Raw genomic sequence first — 24,727 nt, forward strand, 5'->3', positions numbered from 1 at the left:
TATTGTCATATGTTATAATGTTGAAGTATTTTATGTTTTTTCGGGGTGTTGTTCCATGTCGCGCTGTATGATGTGAGCTGGCAATGTTCTCCAGTCCTCAGTGAGTACAGGTCAACTAGCAACAGTCAGGAAGTGCTTAGCCAGGCTCAATAAGGAAAAGAGGGCCTGTAGTTAGTAGAATAGAATCCCTTTACAAGTGGGGCTAGTGAGACATATGAAAGGAGGAGTGGGCAGAGCTAAGTCAGTCTAGTCCAGAGCAGCCTGAGATAGAGACCGGGGAGAAGGAGAAGCCTCTGCTATGTCATCGCAGAGCAGCCAGTGCAGTGGGAAGGAATAACATCTGAAGTGTGAGGACTCAAGAGCAGGAACTGGTCAGTTGAGAGCATCAGAGGGAAAAGGAAAGAATGAGATCTAAATAGCAAGAGAAGAAGCTAAGAAGAGGAAGGCAACTAAGTCAACCAGACATACGCACAGCCAGGGAGAAAAGCTGGAAGTAAAAGCAAAGTGTACAAATGTAGTTTCTTGTACCAATCCCCTCACGAAGATTTTGAAGTGATTAATACCTACAAATGTAAATGGTGAATGCAAACTCATCTTGCGTAAACTATAAGAAGCATGTCAATCTGAACTCTCATCTGCCTTTGGGAAAAAAATCTGTTTATTGTTCACTTTAGAACCTGACTCCTGGAGTCTCTTGCCACCAACGTAACTCCTGCACTGAGGTACCACACTACATTCTCCAGAGAGAAAGAGGTTCTACCCTTTTTATATTTTCTTTTCCACTTGTTATAATTATTATTTTCTTCGGAATGAGTTCTACTCGCAGACCGACCGGCGTCACGACAAAACAACATCTTCTTCTACCTAACTCTGCGGGTAGCTCCCCACTGGGCTATCACCATCCTATACTGCCTGACTCCGCAGGCAACACACAATAAGAACTGACGATTTACTGTGCAGTGCCGAGCCAGCCCGCATTTTTCCAATTGGAGAGGAGCAGTGATTGCACCATGACTACCACGGTTTCACTGCCCTCCTCCTCGGTCTAGCCTGCTGCACTGACCAACAGGTGCTGCACAATCAAGAACAGCCAAGTACAATGCTGGTGCTGCAACTAACATGTCTGAACGCACAACTCGCCGTTCCTTAGCATGGATGAGTATAACAGCAGTTGACCAGTTCCAGTGTAGGAGAGTTGCCCCCACCCTCCTGTAGGTGAACAGTGATGAAGGCCCCATACCTGGTTGAGAGAGACAGCAGGGGAAAACAAGAGGCTGGCACTTGCCAGCGCCAGTCTGAACAGCACTGCTTGGCTAGGAGCTCCCCTCTGCCGGCCACAACCACGACCAGAGAGGCGAGAGGCAGGAGAGAGAGGGCCCTAGGAACCATGCTAAAGAGCACCAGACAGAGCCATTTTGGAGGAGCTTCATGGAGGCTGCAAGGGGAGGCCCTGCACCCTGTGTGATGTGGGTTGTGATGCAGTTAGCGTGTCACCGCCCAGAAGATTGTCCCACTGTAGGGACAATATATAGGATGGAGCAGGGCCCCACTCTCACAGGATGCCCAGTGGCTATTTTGGCCACATGTATGGAAATGCAGTTGAGCTATTGACGGAGTGGCCATAGCAAATGGAAGGTGACAACAGCGGTGTGTGCTGCTTGACACATAGAAGAGCACTCGGACTGGAAGAAGGGACTGCAGAGAGGACATAGTGGATATAAAAAGTCTACATACATCTATTAAAATGCCAGGTTTTGTCATTTTAAATAATCATTTCAAATTTATTTCCCCTTCAGTGTCACCCGCTATCTATACAATCCACTGGAAAACAAAATGAAAAGTAAAATAATGTGTCTGCATAAGTGTTCGCACCCTCTTATATTTGGGAATGGGGTTGTGTTCAGAATCAGCCAATCACACGAGCCCCTGATAACTAGTAGTCAGCACTCTGCTGACGGTACTTACAGGGATTCTGGTTCCCCATATAAAGTTCGGCTCTTCTAGGAGGATTTCCTTACATTTTCTTAGTTCGCCCATAAAGATCTTATAGCACATCAAAGGCATCTGATTGTTGGAAGGTATCAGTCAGGGAAAGGGGCCAAAACAGCTCCAAGGCATTACATGTACCATGGGACACAGTGGAGACCATCAGCAAGAAAGGGGCCAAAACATCTCCAAGGCATTACATGTACCATGGAACACAGAGGAGACCGTCAGCAAGAAGGGGATTACATCTGGCATAACGGTGACATCCCCAAGAAATGCAAATCCATCAAAAAGTGATGAAAATACCAGAAGAAAATTAATTCAGGAGGCCACGAAGAGGCCGACAGCAACACTAAAGGAACTGCAAGAGTTTCCGGCAAGTACTGGTTGTGTAGTCATGTGACAACCATCTCCCAAATGTCGGGGCTGTGGGGTAGGGTGGGGGGCAAGATGGAAGCCCTTTCTAACAACGACAAACATCCAAGCCACTTATGTTTCACGAAAACCTCCATCAAGTCTGCCAGAAGTCTGTGGGACGTGTTCTGTCTGATGAGACCGAGGGGGACTTGTTGCCAGAATTCCAGAAGTTGTTTGGTGTAAAGCCAACACTGCCATCACCAGAAGACCCCCAACCCGCAGTGAAGACGGTAGGGGCAGTATTATGTGCGGACTGTTCTTCTGCTGCTGGAAAGGTGGAGGGAATTCTAAACAGTCCCAAACATCAGTCCATCTTGGCACAAAACCTTCAGACCTCGGCTAAACAGCTCAACTGGAATTTTACCTTTCAGCACAACAACAACCCAAAGTAGATCTCCAAATCACCAGAAGAACGGCTTCACCAGAGAAGATCAAAGTTTTGGAACGTCCCAGCCAGAGCCCAGACCTGAATCCTATTGACAATCTGTGGGTGACCTGAAGAGGGCGCTACACACAGGATGCCCTCTCCATCTGACAGATTTGGAGCGCTGTTGCAAAGAAGAGCGGGCAAAGATTGCCAAGACAAGATGTGCCATGCTGACAGACACCGACCAAAAAGACTAAATACCGTCATAAAGTCAAAGGGAGCATCAAGAAAGAATTAGTTTCAGGGTGTGTATACTTATGTAACCACATTATTTTAGAAGATCTCAGTTTGTTCTTTAATGGAATTGTACACTGAAGAACAAACTGCAATCTTCTAGGGTGGAAAAATAAAAAGTGGGTCATCCTGAAGGTGAAAATAAATCTGAAATGATTCATCTTTGGCAGATTTTTTAACATGACGGAAACCTCGTCTTCTAACAGGGGTGTGCGGACTTTTATATCCACTGTGTGGATATACATATCTTGACTATGATGAAGCACATCTTATAAACAGTATATACTTCTAAGACAATCTGATAACCACGGAGGGTCCCTCAGGAAATGGCAAGAGAGACGCAATATGCAATAAATGTCACCCGGCCGGGTACAGCACTTGTCTCAGACGAGTTTTATATATATAAAAAAACTTGATTTAATTTGCTGGAAGCCACAACAAAGAGCACAACTCGTCTTCTGGAGTCTTGTGTTCTTCAACGTTTCCTGTTCATCTTCATTTTCTGGCATTCGGATAAAGAAAAGCCAATTAACCTTTGAGGTGTCAGCGTTTCTGCTAACGAGCTGGACCCTGCAATGTCCTAATTAGTGTTTCCCGTGGAAGCAGCTCGCCGGCCCCTGAACATGCAGGGGCTGCTGCTACCACAAATAGCCAGTTGTCTGCCCAGTATAATTGTGCCAAAGTTCTTCGAAATTTTGCATCAATTAAGCGACTCTCGTTTGACTCTCTGTGTGTAATTTGCAACACTAAGAGATCCCCGTGTCCGTGTCCTCGTCTAACCCGTCATAGTACCAGAAATCTAAGACCGCAGCAAGAAAAGCCAACAAGATGACGCCAGTTTTTAGTACTGTCATGACCAATAGGGTGCATTCACATGGGCAAGTGCAAATAACGCTCAACATTAGCTGGCGCGATTCGCATCGTACAGAACATTACTGTCCGTGTGCTGTGGGATGTGCGGGAGACTGTATATCTGCATGTACTATTGTTGCGTGAACGCACAAAACTCATGCGATTTTATCGCCCGTGTAAATGTGCCCTATTGAGCGCAGCGTATTTGCTTATGAAAAAGGTTTTAAAAGGACCATAGTCAGTGTGTTGCGTATGCGTCTGCGGCTAGTACTGCACTTTTTGTCCGCTCCGGTCCAGTTCACACGCGCATGTGACATACTATTTCTGTGGAATTGAATGGCTGTTAAAGTAATGGAAAAACGTTCTATAGAGTGACAAATTATGCTACTCCATTTTTGAATCACATGGACGTACCTGGGTGTGGAGGATGATGGGGAACGCCTTTTGCCTGAGTGTGTTGTGCCAACAGGTAAGTACAGTGGAGGTTCCGTTATGGACGGGGATGGTTTACATGACATGGTGTCGCTTTGTTGGTTGTAGTGACAAGAACCATGAACACAGAGGTGAACCCTGACATTCTAGACAATAATGTGCTGCTGACAATGTGGTAATACTCTAGGAATGGTCAGCCATACTTCCAACAAGACAACGCATCTTGTTACACATCCAATGCCCCACAATTGGACTGCTGAAAAGAGTCCGACCTGAACGCTGGTGAACATCTTTGGGACAAACTGGAACATCGGGTAAGGAAATAGCATCTATCTTCTCTGAGAGAACACTCCAGACATTTACAGGATGAATGGAGGGAAATACCAGCTCAAGTGTATCAAACGTTAGTAGAAAGTATGCCACAGAGAGTATCTGATGTCATTAGGGCCAAAGGGGCCCACATTAAGTATCCAAATAAATACTTATGCTTTTGATTCTTGTTCAAGTCTTCAATTACTTTTGGTAGGAGAGCGTACTATGTTAGCTGGTCACTAAGTCGAAAATAGACTTGGCTAATTCTGCTCTCAGTGATTTGCAAATCAAGTCCTGAAGTAAAGTTAAAGCAACCTTCGGGTCCTGGAAGAAAATTTGTTCAGGGACTGGAGAGTGAGTTATATTACCTGCTACCCTCCTTTTCCTGGTTTGACCACTGATCCACCTGTTTCTGGGATCCATCTTCATATATCCAAGATGGGTCGGTGCTTCTAACTTGAGCAGTGTTGGCCACTCTAGAAGCAATATGCACTTTATGACTAATGATAAACACTGTGCATTGAGTAGTGACCGAAGCGCTATGGCCATTTTGGAAGAATGAAGAGGAGCCCCAAGAAAAGAGTGATGGTAGCCTGAACTGGACCAAGTAATACAACAACCCCACTTTTGTCCCTGGACAAAGTCTGTTCCTGGGACCATAGTGTCGCTATAGTTATCACCAAGTCAATTCTTCCATTGCATATCATGGGTCAGCAATTTGGAAGACTGGGCAAATTGGACAGATTATTAAACATTGCTACCATAGATGGACATGAACCATAGACCACTCCAAAAAATATCTATCTCCATCATTTAAAGGAGTCCAACAAAAACAGCATTTCGGCATCTGAAGTGATGACTTTTAAGGGACTGTCAATCAAACCTAACCTGGACTGCTGGGAACATGTCAAGATTTGTAAGAAAAAACTTGTAGACCTTCACCTACCTGCTCATGGTACTCGATGCCCATACTGAGGGTATTTATTAAGATGGCGATCATGATCCCCCGGTTGAAGTACTTGCTGTCCACGATCCTTTTCAGCCGATTGGTGAATTCTTCCCAGAGTTTGCAGAGCTTATTTGCTTCTTTCTCTTTCTTCCTGAATGTTTTCCCTTTCTGGACGTGATCTCTGTGATCTCCATGCCGCAAATCCTGCGTGAACTCGTAGACTCCATTGGTGTCTGACTCGCAGCTATCGGTGTCACTGAGTTCCAATTCCGGATTTTCCAGAAAATTGGAGCAGTAAGGGCAGTTCTGGAGCTCGCAGATAATCTGGCTTGTCTGGGGACTCGGCAAGGAACAGGGGACACTCAGACTTGATAATTTGCTGGAACTTCGGCAAAGGCCTGCAGGGAGGAAAGCGAAATAAAATATCATAACCTGTTATGATCTAGCGATATGCCGTCACTTAATTCCTTTGAGAGAATTCTATCACATGACCCTATTTGGCTCTCTTGATAGGTTGAGAGGACACTTCCTGTTTTTAAGGAGTCCAGGAGGCGGGACTCACTTATTCTAACTCCCTGATTAGCTCTTCATGGATACTTTAGTGGCCAGTATCACAGCTGCCATCAGAAATATACAGTCCCTCTAGGGGCAAAGGATCAAGACCCTTGAACTCAGTACTGTGTCCTACAATCTTCATTGTGTACCTTACTACATACGTTCAGAGATACATCTTGGGTAACAATGTGATCTTAATGTAAGTTTTCAGGTCCATACCATTGGAGAATGAGGGACAGGGAATGGCATACTAATTACATCCTGTGTATTTAACCTTCCATGAAATCATGGGCACCACGCTGGGGTACAGGTTTGCCCAGTGAAAAGTCATAGCTTCCATGTTGTGAACCACAGGTAGCAGCTGGGTGGCATCACATAGGTTTGCATGGGTCCCTTATTTGCCTGGTACATTACTGTCCTAATTGGTACTCTACTTTAAAGGGATCATGTTGATAGATCCCCATTCAGCAAATCAATAGTGGGATCAATAGAGGGAATGAAACTTGAAACAATTCGACTTCTTACTTAACAAGACTAAACCGCAGTCACATTTAACACAGAGTTAATATTGCTGCCTGCTGAAAGTAAGCGCTTCTGTAAGCATTGTGGGGGAAGCAGCAGTGCTGACACAGCCGCGGTTTCCATTAAATTCACTATACACATGCAAATCAGTCCGCAGCTTTCATCTAAACATATGTGCTGTCAATGAAGAGCTCCGAACAGCGGCTTATAGGTGCCGTCCCCGAGGGGATGTTTATGAGATAAACACTGACGAGCCAAAGATGACTGAAAAGTACTTTGAAATTTTGTCTTGTTTTCATTTTCCAAGTCCTGGGAGAAATTGATCTTGACAAGGTGGTGCCAACAGGAAGACACAGGGGTGGCCATGTTATATGAACAACAAGAACAACATTTGCTGACGTTCAGGCTAACCAAATCGGAATTTGTTGGAATATCACAGGTTGGGTGGAACTCTTTCTTAGCCTTTAGGGAATAATAGTTCTAAAAAACCCAACAGTCCGCAGTTCAGTGGGACAGTCTTGGATGTTGGGGGCTGTCCTACCATCACACTTGGTGCCATAGGGAGGGCACTGTAATGAAGAGGAGCCACAGAAGGAGCACTAGTACTATGGGGAGGGGGGAGTACAGAGAGAGTCATTGGTGGTATCATGAGGATAGGGAGACTATGCAGAGATAGGTCACAGCTGGACAGAGTCTTCAGTGTGGTCTGGCCCCAGAGCGAAGAAAGCTAAAAACTGATCAATCAGAGAAGATGTGGCTTGCGATCACTGGAGGTATCTCAACTGTAATCACTATCTTTGTTGGTAACTGTCCTGTGATTAATATTACTGTGTAGAGCTGGTATCTGATTATTATATGGTGACTGTATTAACCCTTTCCAATCCACTGTCTGACCTCTGAAGACATTATGATTTAAGGCTGTACAGCTTCGATGTTGGAAGACATCTGTCAGAGTTCTCTTACTGTATATTGCAGCCTCTCTGCTGTTGGAGCCTATCCAACGTGTCACCTCATGCAGTGCTGGCTTTAGCCAGCATACAGCGCTGTTGTAGAACGGCAGAAAAAGAGTAAGCCCCCTAGGAAAACCAGGATACAAATTGGAATGGAAAGAGTTAAATAGAGGTTAGGGTCGCCGAGGGTCCTGATTGACTAAACGGCTAACAACAACACTGTATACTAGAACTGATCAACTGTATCTAAGCCTGCTAAGTTAGAAAAGTTGTCTTAAAAATATATATATTTATATAAAGAAATTGTAGGCATAGCAGGGGCCGGAGGGAGTAAGGGGCAGCCTAATTCTGAGTTTTTCTATGGGGCCCTATTTGTTCTATATACACCCCTGTTGTGACTTCTGTCATCTGCAGTGTGAATGTGCCCACTATGACGTCAAAGGGCACATACATGTTGAGAGTAGCAGAGCCGTTGGAATAAGATGGGGAAGCAGCCCCCAGCCAAATGTGCACCATACTTTAGCTGCTTTTTCCTGGCCACCTCTGCATGCAAGATCAGGGCAGGCATAATGCGAGAAAGAGGGGTCAAGTCGTATTTAGCCTCAGATTTGCCCTCTCATGCTCAACCTTGCCACAAAGGGGTGTCAGGGGTTTAGGGAAGAAGAGCTACCAAGAATGAGTGATATCAAAGGCATCAGTACTGTGAGGGGCCACTATGGGGCACTATCACTGTGAAGGGATCACAAAGGGGCTCTATTTCTGTGAGGAGGTCACTAAGGGGCACTATTACTGTGAGAGGGTCAGTAAAGGGCACTATTACTGTGGAAAGGTCACTAAGGGACACTATTACTATAAGAGGATAACTAAGAGGCACTATTACTGTGGAGAGGTCACTAAGGGGCACTATTACTGTGTGAAGATCACTAAAGGGCACTATTACTGTGGAAAGGTCACTAAGGGGCACTATCACTGTGAGAGAGTCAGTAAGCGGCACTATTACTGTGGAGAGGTCATTAAGGGGCACTATTACTATGAGAGGATCACTAAGGGGCACTATTACTGTGGAGAGGTCACTAAGGGGCACTATTACTGTGGAAAGGTCACTAAGGGGCACTATCACTGTGAGAGTGTCAGTAAAGGGCACTATTACTGTGGAGAGGTCACTAAGGGGCACTATTACTGTGGAAAGGTCACTAAGGGACACTATTACTATAAGAGGATAACTAAGAGGCACTATTACTGTGGAGAGGTGACTAAGGGGCACTATTACTGTGTGAAGATCACTAAAGGGCACTATTACTGTGAAAAGGTCACTAAGGGGCACTATCACTGTGAGAGAGTCAGTAAGGGGCACTATTACTGTGGAGAGGTCATTAAGGGGCACTATTACTATGAGAGGATCACTAAGGGGCACTATTACTGTGGAGAGATCACTAAGGGGCACTATTACTGTGGAAAGGTCACTAAGGGGCACTATCACTGTGAGAGTGTCAGTAAAGGGCACTATTACTGTGGAGAGGTCACTAAGGGGCACTATTACTGTGGAGAGGTCACTAAGGGGCACTATTACTGTGTGGAAATCACTAAAGGGCACTATTACTGTGGAGAGGTCACTAAGAGGCACTATTACTGTGAGAGGGTCACTAAAGGGCACTAAAGGTGTGGGTTAATATTATAAGGGTGTGATATATTGCTAAAAGAATTTGCAGTGCACAGCAGGAAATATCCCTGTTTTCACTGCTTGAAAGTTGGTAGAAGGTATAGTAAAAGTTGTATAAGATTGTACAATGAATCTTTACCATGTGATCTAAATAGGTCAGAAATTCTGCGCTAATGAATTTCCTAATACATCCTTATAGCGGTCGGAGCTCTGTTTTTCTGATACGGAGATCCAAATCTCCTGCATAGAGATAGAGTGACAAGATAAAACTCTGACGTTCTGCCACCAGGAGGTCCGTGTACTGTAGCTATTGACATCACATAGACATCTGTCCACTTTCGGGAAATTGAGGTGTTGCAATACGTCTCCGCAGGACAAACGTCATGGTTCACAGTCATTTTCTGTGACAAGGCGCCTTGACGACTGTGATGTTGCTAACCTTTAATGCTGCCGTCTTCCAGAAAAGCACCGGTGCCCTGCATTTTCACAACAGAGGGACACCCCTGAGCTCCTGTAAATGTTGTGTGATGTTAACAGGATTTTGTAAATGGCGCATGGTGACAGCACGGCGGGGATGACAAACGCCAGAGAACAACCCGTACTTGCTGCTAACCTGGAGAAGGAGCCATGTGCCTTCTCTTTAGCAGAACCCCGGTATCAGGCATTCGTCTCTCATAAATGGAGCCGTTTCTCTTCAGATCACTACGCAGCTATTTATGTAGAGCAAATGTATGTAATTATACTTAAGTGTTTATGTTCCCATGCTAAGAAGCCATTGCTCGTGATTTCCTTCCACTCGGCTGCGGGGCAGAGTAATGAGTTATTCACAACTGTGATTATTACCTTCAGCCATTATTATATAAGCCAGATCAGACCCAGCCAAGTTAAGAATCCAACATGAATACTTAATAAACGGAGAAATGAGCCAACACACTGACTTGTGTAAAGAGCGACGGACAACGGACAGGGCTTTCTAAAGCTCATTTACACGCAATGATTATCGCTCAAAATTCGTTCAAACAATGTCTTTTGAGTAATAATTGTTGCGTGTAAATGCTACCATCATTAGCTTTTCGGCCGAACAATGATTTTTACTTCAGCTTAAAAACCATCCTGATAGCAGGGACCGCTGTGATTCTGTGCGGGAACGCTAATAACATTATTTTCAGCTGCTGTCCCATGGGTGAACAATGGAGCTGTATGCAGATAACAGACCAGCCACTGTTATCTGCATACAGCAAAGAGAGCTTCATTTAAAAGCAAATTAAGATATGAAGCTACTAATAGGCATTAGTGCCCATTAGTAGTTATGCAAAATGATCGCTCAAAGCTGTCACTCAAATTGTCTTTTGAGCGAATTTTAGGTGATCATCTTTGCGTCTAAATAGGGCCTAAGTCTCTACTGTAACCTTTAACACTTTCCAATCCACTGTCTGACGTCTAAAGACATTATGATTTAAGGCTGTACAGCTCTGATGTTGGAAGATGTTCATTGGGGTTCTCTTATTGTATATTGCCAGTCTCTCTGCTGTTGGAGCCTATCCAACGAGTCACCTCATGCAGTACTGGCTTTAGCCAGCAGATAGCACCGTTGTATAACGGCAGAAAGAGTAAGCCCCCTAGGAAAACAGGATACAAATTGGATTGGAAAGGGTTAAAGGAGTAGGCTGTTTTTGACCACTTACGTTTGCTAGAAGGTGCCCAAAACATAAGCAGATCACATGTTGTCCTGCTGGGATCACCAGTGATTAGTTGTGAAGACCTGATAGCAGGTTTTCAATTCAGCTGCAGCTCTCCCATAGGAGAAATTAGGTATTACATGACATCTATTAACCCTTTAGTGAGAAGGCCTATTTTGGACCTAACGATGCAACAATTTTTGGGGATTTTCATCTCCTTTTTTCAATACCCAGAACTTTTTTACATATCCATCGGCATAGCCATATCAGACCTTGTTTGTTTTGTGGTGAGCTGCAGTTTTTATCGGTACCATTTTGTGGTACATATAATGTATTGTATAACTTTTATTAAAATTTTGCGGCAGGGTGAAAAAGCACCTCAATTCTGCCATTGTTTTTTTTTTTTACAGCGCTCACTATGCGGTATAAATGATATGATAAGTTTTTTATGGGTTGGTACAATAACAATAGCAAAATTCTATATTTTTCAAAGCTTTTCCACTTTTTACGTTAAAACCCATTTTTGGAACTTTTTTTTTGCATTGCTGCATTCAAAACTCAAAGCGTTTTTTGATTTTTCTATAGACGGAACATTGCTAAGGCTTGTTTTTTTTGTGACAAGCTAAAGGTTTTATTGGTGCCATTTTGGGGTACATATGATGTCTTTGATCGCTTTTATTGTGTTTTTTGGGAGGCAAAATAACAAAAATGAACAAAAATAGCATTTTGGCTCCACTTTTTGCTTTTTACTTTAATAGTGTTGAAATAAAATGCGGTTTCAATTTATTATATGGCTCATTATCTAACGTTTGTGCGCCTGTTAAGATGGTATGGGCCCGGCGCATAAACGGCGAGCCCGCAATGCCGTCAGGCAGGGGGAGACAGTTTAGTGTTCTAAGCTCCCGCCCCCAGTCGGCAGCCATAATGGGAGGGGGTGGGATGGGGCGGGAGCTTAGCAACTAGCTCCCGCCCCGTTCAGACTAGTCCCATTGCAAACAGCTGGAAACGGGCGGAGAGGAGGAGGGAAGGGGGTGGGAGTTTAGCAGTCACACTGCTAAACTCCCTCCTACCTCCCTTCTCTGGCAGCTGTCATAGGCTCCCGGACGAAATGCGCTATCTTGGCCGGCCGGGAGCTTTTACGCTGCAGGAATACCCCCATGCGAACTAATGCATTGTAAACCAAAGCATCACAGGGGCAGTGTATATCGGCTGTGTGAATACGCTTGTGTGAATCCAGCCTAAGTCACAATTCCCTAGCAGCATATTTGCAAGTGGGTCTACTGAACTAGACAACTCTTTTAAAGCAGCTTAAAAGTGAATCCTCACATTCGAAAAAGCATGCAGAAATATTCGTCATTTGCACGTAACCACCATTCGACCTCGGTACGGTAACAAATTACAAACAATTTGGGAAGTTCTTGGCTTTTGACACAAAATATGATAATCAGAATGTGTTTCTTACCATGTTCTCCTACTAGGTGATGGACCTTTCCATAGGACTCAGTATGCAAACTGATTGGACTGTTCACCAAGCTGGCTGAAGTACTGCCACTTCTTTTCACTTTTGGCAAGGTTGTGGGGCTGGTTTTATTGGTGGGGGAAGGCAGGATGGTGGGATAGTTCATATTGGTGTGGTTGAGCCCAACATCCAGTTTGGTGTGTAAGGAAGCATTGGAAGACTTACAAGATTTCAACTGGTGTCCCTCGAGGTGGCAATCTGCATGGTAGATGCTATGCACGGACTCACTATTGAGCGATGTGTTTGCATGACCAGGGGATGGTGGAAGAAGCCTAAGTTGACTTTTGGGCTTCATGATCTTCATCTCCATGTCACATACCTCAGGGCTTGACCTGTGTCCACGGGGACTACCATTAGTTATATGATAATGATGATGATGGTGGTGGTGGTGAATTAAATGATGGATGGAAGTGATTCGTCGTTTGCACTTGCGGACCCGGCCCTGTCCATTCATGTTACTGTTAGGGTTGACTTTTTTCCTCCGCTTGTTTTGCCAATTATTATATAGCCTTAGCGTCCGCCTCTTGACTTTCCTAAAGATGTGGCAGATGTACTTTAGTAATTCCTCGTAGCAACTTCCCGGCTCGGAGAAGCTGGCGATTGTGCTGTCGTTGGAGAGGTAACGAGCCCGCTGCTCTTGCATTAACTGATTCTCCCGCTGTTTCGTTTCAGAAAACTGTGTTGCTATCACAACCAGGCACAAGTTTATCATGAAGAAAGAACCCACCTAAGGGAATAAACCATTGAGAATAAAAATGGCTTGAAAGGAGATCTGAGGCCGCAAAGCATAATGTTAACATGACAATACGTGGCTATGAGGTCAGAATGCATGGAAACATATCAAGAGTCTTCCCGATGGAGAACGATTTCCTTCCACTCAACTTTTTAGTGAAATAACCGCAGTATAAAAGGTTGGATGTGTTAAAAGCAGACCTTATGAAATAGTGAGGGAGCTGACTACACAATCATTGGCATATCCAGGGAATTTATGTGGGATCTTTTCAGCAGCCCATACACTTTGGATTCCTCTTGACCTCCACATATACTTGCACGCTAAGTTCGACATGAGTGTTTAATGGGGAAAGGAAAATAAATTGTTGCCAGACTCCTCTGGCAACTGTTTAACGGGTATGTGCCAAGATTGTATCCTCTGTTCATATGCCCTATTAGTACATGAACACGATACAGCAGGGTCCCCCCATTCAAGACTCCACTCTATGGCCAGAATGGAGACCCAGTATGTAAGAGTGGCTCCTGTGCAGGTGGTCCAAATGCCATTCTTGTAATTACAGAATGGTCAATTAGCTGTTTTCCAGGGGTGACAGAAGCAGGACCTAGGATGATCAGCCGATCACCCTGGGCCTGTCATTCTGAAGGGGGCTGGGCATGTTGGCACAATCCCTTTAACTTCCATGCATGGACTGGGCATATTTTACTCCCAATCCCCCCACCTTGATATACTGCATGCTATTAGGAGAGAGTTTTAGGACATCACCATACACCTTAGATATTCTATAAGTGTTGGGGCACCTTAAAGAGTCTTTTACACATGTTGCCCAATAATTGGCCCATCTGAATGTGCTGCCAATTACCCTATCAGTGAGCAAATGCTTGTTTGGCAGATGCAGCAAAAAAAAAAATCACCTTTGTTGGCCACACATTCTCCCATCTAGATAGTGGATGAGCTGCCAACAATAATGATACTATGACAATGAACGATCATTCATCCCCTAATACAGTCTGAATAGGCCTATGTGAAGACCAATCAGACGGGTGCCTATCCTGTTAAAGGGGTTGTCCAGTTAGAAATGAACTTTTTAAATTTAGAGCCAAATCTTTTAAAACAAAAAAATAAATGGTTACCCTCCTCAGCCCAGGGATCCAGCACTGCACCCAGCGATTCTTCTGGTCTCTGTTGGTAGTGGAAGTCAGGTGACTGCAGCTTGCCAATCAGAGGTTGTAGTGTCACCTCCCATTTTCTTGACATCTGTGCTCACATCCTGGCTGCCATTATGCCCGGAGTTTGAAACGGTGGCACTGAAATATCCAGGCAGTAGTTGCTTGACTTCAACTGAATTGTAGGGCTGCAGCACTAGATCGCTGGGACTGATGAGGTTCATTACTAGAGATGAGCGAACCTACTTGGCCACGCCCCTTTTCGCACGAGCGCCGCGATTTTCGAGTACTTCCGTACTCGGGCAAAAAGATTCGGGGGGCGCCGTGGGTGAGTGGGGGGTTGCAGCGGGGAGTGGGGGGGGAGAGTGAGAGGGCTCCCCGCTGCTAACCCCCGCTCCGCCACGCCTCCCCCGCCCCCCGGCGCCCCTCGAAACTTTTCACCCGAGTACGGAAGTACTCAAAAATCGTGGTGCTCGATCGAGTAATTACTCGAAACGAGTATATTCGCTCATCTCTATTTATTACCTATTTGTTTCATTCTTTAAAGTGATTTGCCTTTAAATTTATCTTAATAAGGACCAAGCGCCGAAAAATTTACAGCACTTGGTCCTGGGCTTTAATCCTGGTCGATAATAAATTTATGGTGTCGGATTAAAGTTCCTGCTCATGCAATGCAGCAGGAGCTGGTCAGGTCCTAGGCTGTGAATGACAGCTGAAGACCCGGAGGAGAAGGCAGAAGTGTTTTTTCACCGCTTCTGCCTTCTCTCTTGCAGACTAGTGCTCAATGAGAGCTATGTAGTGAATAGAGAAAGCAGAATTGTCACTTCCGCTATCTGATCCAGCTATCACAAAACCATTGGGTGCTCCCTGCCTCAGCAGAACTGCAGGGTATTAGCAGATCCAAATCAGCTCTGTTAGTGACTACTGTCAGACTAGAGCGATCTTTTTCCCTGGAACTGGAGCTCCTATGGATACCCCATTTAGGCCTCGGTCACACGGGCGTTTTTTCCCGCGATTTGCGGATCGCATGACGGATGCGCATCCGCAAATCGCGTGACCGGGGCCGAAAAATCGCCCGAAAAATCTGCTCCTAGCCGCGTTTCATTAGAAATGGGCCGGAGCAGTGCAGCGCTGTCCAGCGCATTGAATTCAATGGAGCCGGCAATACAGCCGGCTCCATTGAAAGCAATGGGCTGCGGGCGATCTCACGATGAATTTTCGGGAAGGGCTTAAAAATATAAGCCCTTCCCTGAAATTCATCCAGAAATGTGTAAAAAGTTAAAAAAAAAAATTTTTACTCACCTTGTCCCGGCAGACGGACTTCAGCCGCGGCCGGCCAGCAGTTCTCCTGAACTGCTGTGAGTAGTATTCAGCAGCCGGGGATTTAAAATCCCCGCCTGCTAAATGAGCTGCCTCTGATTGGTCACAGCCTCACCAATCAGAGGAAGCTCTCACTCACCGATTCATGAATTCATGAATGGGTGAGTGAGAGCTGCCTCTGATTGGCTGAGCGCAGGGACCAATCAGGGGCAGCTCTCAGCTGTCATTCGGCTGCTGAATACTACTCATAGCAGTTCAGGAGAACTGCCGTCTGCCGCGGCTGAACTCCGTCTGCCGGGACAAGGTGAGTATATTTTTTTTTTTAACTTTTTACACATTTCTGGATGAATTTCAGGGAAGGGCTTGTATTTTTAAGCCCTTCCCGAAAATTCATCGTGCGAACGCCGGCAGCCCATTGCTTTCAATAGAGCCGGCTGTATTGCCAGCTCCATTGAATTCAAAGGGCAAACATCATTCTTCTCTGCCACAGCTGTTACAGCTGTGGCAGAGGAGAATGATTTGTCTAGTATATGTTCTCAATGCGGTCGGCGCTGCTGCCGCCGGCCCCATTGAGTGCATATAGAGAAGAGAACAGGAATCGCAGATCGCAGATAGGTGCGATCTGCGATTTCTGTTCTATAATTTATTGGACGAGCGCATAAAAAGCGCTCATGTGTCCGATACCATTGCAGAGCAATGGTTTTATAAAATCGCAGATCGCATGGGAAATCGCCCGTGTGACCGAGGCCTTAGAGTGGAGAAGTGTGACTCCATGGGGAAAATAGATGTTAAAAAATATAGTTACAGAAATAAGTAAAAAAAATTACACAAAAAAATAAAAATATATCAAAAGGAAAGTAATCCTTTGCCGAAACCAACTTAAACCATATGCATCCTGTAATCCAAGACTGTACAAATTATATATAAAAACATCCAAAACAAAATAAAAAAAACCTTTCGTGTACATTCTTTGAGCGTAAATATACTAATTAAAGACAAAATATAAATCTTTTTTTTTAGCTTTTTACTCCAAAGAAAACTAAAAAACGGAAAAAAATCTCTGTGAAAATATATATCACGGGGAAAAGATGCAGCAAAAAATAATTTTGGCAGCTGAAGAAAAAAAATAGCACTGTAAATCCACCACATGGGTAAAATCTCTAAAAAGTCCTAAAAGGGTTAAAAAGTGAATTTCTAACTGGACAACACCTTTAATTGGTGCTCTTCTTTGGGAACACATTACTCCTTGCAAAAAGGACCTTAGACTCCCTACCTAGGGGACCCATAAAAAGTGATCATATATGTACTCCCTTTGATTACATAGAAGAGAATAGCTGTCAAATGACCCTGTAGTGAGGGAGCGAGTATCAGTCTAAAAAAACAAATAGAAAGTTCTAGTATCTAACCACTATTATACAGTTCCCAAGATCTATTTATGGTGTAATAATATTATTACAAATCAAGATCTTTGTCTCAGAGATTTGGGGAATGCAATATTAAATAGATGACTCTGCAAAGAAACAAACAGTCTTTTTAACAAATCTAACTTTTACTTTGTTTTGTGGGACCGCAATGGGTGAGACTACCACCCCTGATGGACATAACTGGCTACAGCTTAATCGGGTCACATACATTTTATTTTAAGTATTTCCTGACTAGAGGTTTTATCTCCCACCATTACCAGGCATGGACTACCAAAACAATCATAGCCTATGAGCAGTCTTGAACTGTTGAGATACTATTTAGTAACCTAACAAGATACGTTATTGTGTTTTTAAGACACTATATAATATCCGCAGCATTAATTTATTGCCTGTATGACTGTACTACAATGCAGACCATGCTTTTGTAGCAGAGCAGTATTTTTTTTTTTTTGGGGGGGGGGGGGACTATTAATCACTTAGGCTTGTTTACTAACATTTGTAAGCAGTGGTTTCCTAATACAATGTTAGTATTGGAAACATTCCTGAATCCTGTACACTGTTGTGTAAGGCAATGATTATCTTTTATAGTTTTACTATCAGTCAGATTGTTAAAAATGCGTAGCCTTAGGGTCCTTCTACAGGAGCCAATTTTCATCCGATGTATTGAGCGATGATCAATGAAGTATGTCAATCAGCACTCATTTACATTTCTCTTACATGGCTCGAGAATCGCTGGTATGGAGATGAATGATCATTACTGCGATCGTTCATCCCCATAAAGCTGGCTGTACATCTTCCTATTTACATGGGGAAATGTACAGAGGGCCCAGCAAGCATTTTTATGTTACTTTAGCTAAAAAGCAATGGTTGGCCAACGAATGAGCATTCGCTTGTTCATTGAATGATCATCGTCTCTTTTACACAGTCCGATGACTGGCCAAACAAATGTTCAGGTGAATGTTTGTGCCTTATAATCAGGCTGTACAAAAGAATCTTCAAGGTCCTTTCACACTGGGTGATTTGCTTAGGCACATGAGCGCCAATCAATGAGATCGGTACTCATCTACCTGGTCTGTACAAGGGCTGATTTATACGCTATCTGGGATGAATGATCATAAATAGGATTGTCCCCCATAGAGTAACACTGCTGAAGGCAGCACATCCCTCTTTCACACAGATTTTCTCACATTATTATTATATAAAAAATAATGACTATTTAAGCAATTCTGTAACAGAGTCTATAATAGTGGATTTACATTTTAACTCCTTAGTGACTGCCGATTCATATTTTTAAGGCAGACACCAATGGGTCCTATTCTGATGCATATGCCTTTTTCGGCGCTGCATCAGAATACTGACATGATTCTCCCATGCCAGGGGGTGGGGAGCCAGGGCCTAGCTGTCTGATGACAGCTTTAATGGCTGGGACCAGACAAAACTTTAGTCCCAGCCATTTAACCATGAGAGAGGTTGACAGAGAGATGGCGCTCCCTCTGTCATCTATTGGACCCCTGCAATGTCATTGCAGGGTCTCAATAGGTTACTAGGACACCCAGAGGCTTAAAGATGGCCTCCATGTCTTCCATCTATGGTGGCCTATGAAGCTCAATCTCCAGCTAAGGGTGCTTTCAGACAAGAGTGTGCGTGTGTGTACATAGGTGCGCACAAAACCACACATCTATTAGAACCATTGGTTCCCTATGGTGTGTTCACTTGTCCGTGTTTTACAGGCATGCAAACGCTCGTACCTGCAAAACATAGCACATGCGTGCACTATGGGTCCGTGGTGAGTGTCAATATTGCCCAGCAGAATCTCCTGCCACAGTTGTCACAGCTGTGGCACAGGATCGCAATGTTCTCCTATTGCTTTCAATGGGACCAGAGCTTCTACAGCCCCATTGAAAGCAATGGGCTGCCAGCAAGCCCTGCAGGGATTTTTGGAGAAAGTTTTTAAATATAAGCCCTTCCTTGAAAATCATCCCTAGAATGTGTTAAAAATAAAAAAAATATATATACTCACCTGCTAAAATAGGGCTGTATCTGATTGGCTGAGCGCTCAGCCAATCACAGGTAGCACTCAGCCATTCATTGAATGACAGCTGAGTGCTGCCTGTGATTGGTCACAGCATGCAGCCAATCACAGGCAATGCTTGGCCATTCATTGAATTCACATTCATTGAATTCAAAACCTGCTGAAAGAGATTCACAGCAGTGCAGGGAGAAGACACAGCTAGACGCGCCTGAGCCCCAGCAGCTGCGGAGAGGTGAGTATATATTTTTTTCATTTTTAACACATTCTAGAGATGATTTTCAGGGAAGGACTTATATTTAAAGCACTTCTCCGAAAACCCCTGCGGGGCTTGCAGGCAGCCCATTGCTTTCAATGTGGCTGCAGAAGTGCCGATTCCATTGAAAGCAATGGGAGAACATCGCGATCCTTTGCCACAGCTGTGGCAGAGGATTCTTCACTCCCAGAGGGGGGTCCTCTTATCACTAAACACTGTGACAGTGCTGTCACAGTGTTCAGTGACAAGAGGACTTCCCATGGGGAATATTTACATGGCAGTGGTGGAGAGGTGAGTATATATATGTATTTTTTTTTAACACAAACCAGGGATGATTTTCAGGGACAGGCTTATATTTCAAGCCCTTCCCCGAAAATCACTACAGGGATTGCCGACATCGTATTGCTTTAAATGGGGCTGCCGGCAGCAGCCACGGCCCCATTGAAAGCAATGCTGCACGGACCTGCGTTTACGCGTGTTTGTGCACGTACATGAGTGCGCGGTTTTGTGTGCACCTATGTACGCAAACACTCGTGTGAATGCACCCTAAGGGCTCTTTCACAGGCGCGTATATTGGCCGCCGTTTTCACGGTCGTCCGATATATGCTACGATGTGAGGAATAAAAACTCGTGAATGGGCGCACAAATCTAACGTTTGTGCACCCGTTCAGATGGCATGGCCCCCGGCGCATATACGCTAGGATTGCCATGCTGTGGAGCCTTTTTCTTCCCTTCCCCTCACAAGCTCACCTCCTCTCTCCTCCTGATCGGCTGATTGCAATGGGAGGGGGCGAAGCTAAGCGCTGCCTGGTCCCGCCTCCTATTGCTGACTGTGGACAATGGGCGGGAGCTTAGCTCTGCCCCCTCCCATTGGAATCAGCCAGAGCAGGGAGGAGAGAAGAGGTAGGGAGTTTAGCAGTCATGCTGCTAAACTCCCTTCCACCTCCCTTCTCCGGCCACTGTCACTGGCTCACATAGAAGCCCATGCAGCAGCCGACGTATTCCAGCCCAAAAGATAGTTCCAGGACTATCTTTGGGGCCCAACGCTATATTGGCCGGCTGGGCGCTTTTACGTCGCGGGAATACGGCTATGTGATCTGATGCATTTGAATCCAATGCATCAGGTCACAGCGTATATCGGCCGACCATGAAAATGGCAGGCCGATATACGCTCGTGTGAAAGAGCCCTAAGCCTGATAGGCCAATAATATGCAATGCAGTACTGAAGTATTGCACTGTATTATAGGAACAATCAAATGTTATGAACTTCAAGTCCCCTTGCCAGACAAAAATAAAAATGTAAAAACTTGTAAAAAGTTAATCTAGCCTCTAAAAAAAAAAGAATAAAAACTGATCAAAATGTTATGTTTCCAAAAATGAGAAAAAAATGAAGATTAAAGATTATCCTGCAAAGAACAAGCTGTCATAGAGTTTAGAGATGAGCGAACGTACTCGGTAAGGCCGATTTCGCAATCGAGCACCGCGATTTTCGAGTACTTCACTACTCGGGTGAAAAGATTCGGGGGGCGCCGTGGGTGAGCGGGGGGTTGCAGAGGGGAGTTGGGGGAGAGGGAGAGAGAGCTCCCCCCTGTTCTGCACTGCTACCCCCCGCTCCACCACGCCACGCCCCCCGGCGACCCCCGAATCTTTTCACCCGAGTAGTGAAGTACTCGAAAATCACGGTGCTCGATTGTGAAATCGGCCTTACCGAGTACGTTCGCTCATCTCTAATAGAGTTCCGTCGATGGAAAAATAAAAACATGATGGTTCTTGGTAAGCAGAGAGACAAAAGCAAATCTTTAAAAAAAGGTTCTGTAGTAGAGATGAGCGAACCTACTCGGCCACGTCCCTTTTTCGCTCGAGTGCCGCGGTTTTCGAGTACTTCCGTACTCGGGTGAAAAGATTCGGGGGGCACCGTGGGTGAGTGGGGGGGGGGGGGGAGAGGGAGAGAGAGAGGGCTCCCCCCTGTTCCTTGCTGCTACCCCCCGCTCCGCCATGCCTCCCCCCGCCCCACGGCGCCCCCCGAATCGCGGTGCTCGATCGAGTAATTACTCGAAACGAGTATATTCGCTCATCTCTATTCTTTAGTGTAAAAAAAATAATAAAACAACTATATAAGTGCTGGAATTCCGGAATGCCCGAATTTCTTTTTTTTCACAGCCCCTTCTAAAAAATTATTAAAAGTTATACAATACAAAATATGTTCCCCAAAGTGATGGCATTAAAAATGACAACTTCTCCTACAAAAAACAAGCCCTCATATAGCTATGTCAATGAAAAATTAAAAAGTTATAGCTCTAGGAATGCGACAATAAAAAAAAATTTAAAAATTAGTTCGTCACTAAGGCCTAAAATGTGCCAGCCACCAAGGGGTTAAAGGGATGTTCCATTTGGACAAGACCTTTCTACGTACACTATTAGGGTACATGGATATCAAATAAGGGAGGTTACCTACATAAAATACTACATTTGGCTACAATGGCCATCTGAACCCCAATGAAGAGAGATGCATGCAGGGAAGGTAGAAGGAATTCGTACGAGCCTCATACATCTTTGCTGTGTAAACACAAGTTGTGAGCAAAAACAAATGTTTCTGTTACATTGTTTTTGATGGCAATATCCTAATTAGAGATGTCTCTGTCTACATACGGAAACAATTTTGGGGATGTATAAGGCTGTAAATTCACATTAACCTCTTAATTCCTGAATGAGCAGAATGTTTTTGATTGTAAATCAGAAAAGCAACTACAGTAACCAAAAATGATGACAGGCTTTATTGCCGAATGATGGGCTGCACCTCACAATAGGGGGCTATGTTATTAGATATCATGGACCTTATGCCCCTTAAGGCCTATTAAGCTTCACAACAACCACTTTAATTCTATAGGAATGTCAATGCCATTGGCCACCCATTGGCCACATCCTATGCCGGTAAGCAGTGACCCTCTGGCCATAACTTAGAATGGAGCGAGAGAGGAAATGTGCAACAGGACAAAAGAAAGTGAAGAAGAAATAAAGAATGACACTTCCAGGTCTAAATTTATCCCAGAACACATAGTGATGTCACAACTTGGAGAACTTTTTGCAGAAATGCTGTACAGAAAATGTGGTAAACTCCCAACATCTGGCAGACAAATGTGACAAATCTGATACTTACTATTATAAGTAGTATAAAATATATAAAATTGTAAAAAGAATGTGCATCCATGACATAGTACATGATGTCCACCCACCCTTCCAGGGTTATAACCTAGGAGAGAAGAGAGAACTCAATGTTAGGACCGCAATTGCACACTGAAAGAAATCATTTAATTAGAGGTTAATTTGCACCAATTAACATTTCATGATCACTTAGGGTTAGAGTACAGGCACATGGGATGGATTTACGTCACAATCAAATGAAAGTAGCACCCATGAATGTCTGTATGGAGACCAGCTTTTTAGTAGAAAATCAAAATATACTATTCTTGTCGGATTTTCAGATGCTGAGCATATTAAGGGCTCAGTCACATGGGCGTTTGTACGCACGTATGACAGCTGCGTTTGCGATCCGCATCTATATAGACCCAATGCTTTGCAATGGGAGCGGTCACATGTGCGACTTTTTCATGCGCACAAACGCATGCGGTGAAAATTATAGGACACAACGATTCTGCGACAAATCGTTGTGTTCTGTGTATGTGCGCTCAACGGGGCCGGCGGCAGCAGCGCCGACCCTATTGAGAGCATATACTAAAGGTTGTTCTCCAATTGAATTCCATGGAGCTGACAATACAGCCGGCTCCATTGAAAGCAATGGGCTGCCGGCAAGCGCTGTATTAATTTTCGGGGAAGGGCTTCAAATATAAGCCCTTCCCTGAAAGCCATCCTAAAAAAGTGTAAAAAAAAAAAAATCTATACTCACCTCTCTGCAGCTGCCGGGGCTCAGCCGCGTCCAGCTGGCTCTTCTCCTGAACTACTTTCAGTAGTATTCAGCAGCCGGGGATTTAAAATCACCGCCTGCTGAATGGGCTGCCTCTGATTGGCTGAGCACGGTAACCAATCAGAGGCAGCTCTCAGCTATTGAATGACAGCTGAGAGCTGCCTCTGATTGGTCTCAGCATGCAGCCAATCAGAGGTTCTCAGGGAAGGGCTGTATTGCCGACTCCATTGAATTTAATGGGAGAACATCGTTGTGGCAGAGGAGAACGATCTTTAGTATATGTTCTCAATGGGGTCGGCGCTGCTGCGTTTCTGCGCATGAAAAATTCGCACTTGTGACTGTTCCCATTGCAAAGCATTGGGTCTATATAGATTCAGGTCGCAAACGCAGCTGTCATACGCGCGTACAAACGCCCGTGTGACTGAGCCCTAAGCACGTAAAAAATCCTGCATTACCTGGCCAGAATATAAACGGTTAAGAAGCGTAAATTTTTGCATTCTCTTTTTTTCCCATTTCTCTGAGTTTCCGATTCATCTCTCATAATTAAATTGCATAAAGGAGATAATTAATTCTAAGCAGACGCAGTAATCTCACATCCGACTGAAGGTATCTGCGCTCACAACACAAAATTATTTATCAGCCTCAGATCCTTCCAGGGATTAATGAACCTTGTATCTATAGTGTATATGTGGACTAGGCGTCAATTAAAGTGACAGTGCAGTTTTATGCATGTTCTGAAGTTGATGGAGATTGTGGAGATGATAATAGAGCCCATGCTGCCCGTTGGAGTCTATGGGACACAGTGACCTGCACATATATCACACGGTCAGCCATTTATTTGAATATCCAGCATTTATTTCTAGTCTTCCCCTGCTAGTTACTGCAGCCAAAGCCATGGCGACAGGCACGTAAAGCAGTGGAATCATCAGGGCGCTGACAATAACCCAGAGGCAGTCATACACTGCTTAGCTTCTACCATGGAAAGCAGTTGATTCGTCCCATAGAAAACCTCCTGTGGTGTTTGTGTTTTCCGCAACAACATTGGGGTCTGCCGCTATGGAGATGCATATTTCATGTTTAGTTCAGGCCGCTGCATAATCAGCATTTTATTCTTTTTTAACGCTGCAGGGACCATGAAATTGCTTAGTTTTCTGAATTTGGCATAATTTTTTTTTCTTCCCAGTGCATCGCGCCCCCACCTCCAAAACCCGCATACTGGTGGAGGTCCACATCCAGATCCCTCACTGCTAAAGAGAAGCTCCCACTTTAATTGTACATTAAAAAGTCTATCACACTCATTAAACGGTTCTCCACTTTGTACAATCCCCTTTAGGCCTCGTTCACACGAGAGTGACTTTAGCGCAGAATAGGCGAGAGAAAAGATTG

The 24,727-nt window shown here is 44.5% G+C and overlaps 1 protein-coding gene across 4 annotated transcripts in view; it reads right to left on the reverse strand.

The window, feature by feature from the left end:
- The window catches only part of CACNA1H (calcium voltage-gated channel subunit alpha1 H), a 490,224-nt gene that overhangs the window by 129,455 nt on the left and 336,042 nt on the right, over positions 1 to 24,727 (reverse strand). For all 4 annotated transcript variants that reach the window (XM_066576606.1, XM_066576607.1, XM_066576605.1 and 1 more), the window contains exons 8-10: positions 22,577 to 22,669; positions 12,438 to 13,221; positions 5,607 to 6,007 (exon numbers count right to left, since the gene is read on the reverse strand). In XM_066576606.1, coding sequence (XP_066432703.1) covers positions 5,607 to 6,007; positions 12,438 to 13,221; positions 22,577 to 22,669 — 1,278 coding nt within the window. The remainder of the gene's footprint in view (positions 1 to 5,606; positions 6,008 to 12,437; positions 13,222 to 22,576; positions 22,670 to 24,727) is intronic.

Source organism: Eleutherodactylus coqui, chromosome 8, assembly GCF_035609145.1.
Source record: "Eleutherodactylus coqui strain aEleCoq1 chromosome 8, aEleCoq1.hap1, whole genome shotgun sequence".
Classification (NCBI taxonomy): Eukaryota; Metazoa; Chordata; class Amphibia; order Anura; family Eleutherodactylidae; genus Eleutherodactylus; species Eleutherodactylus coqui.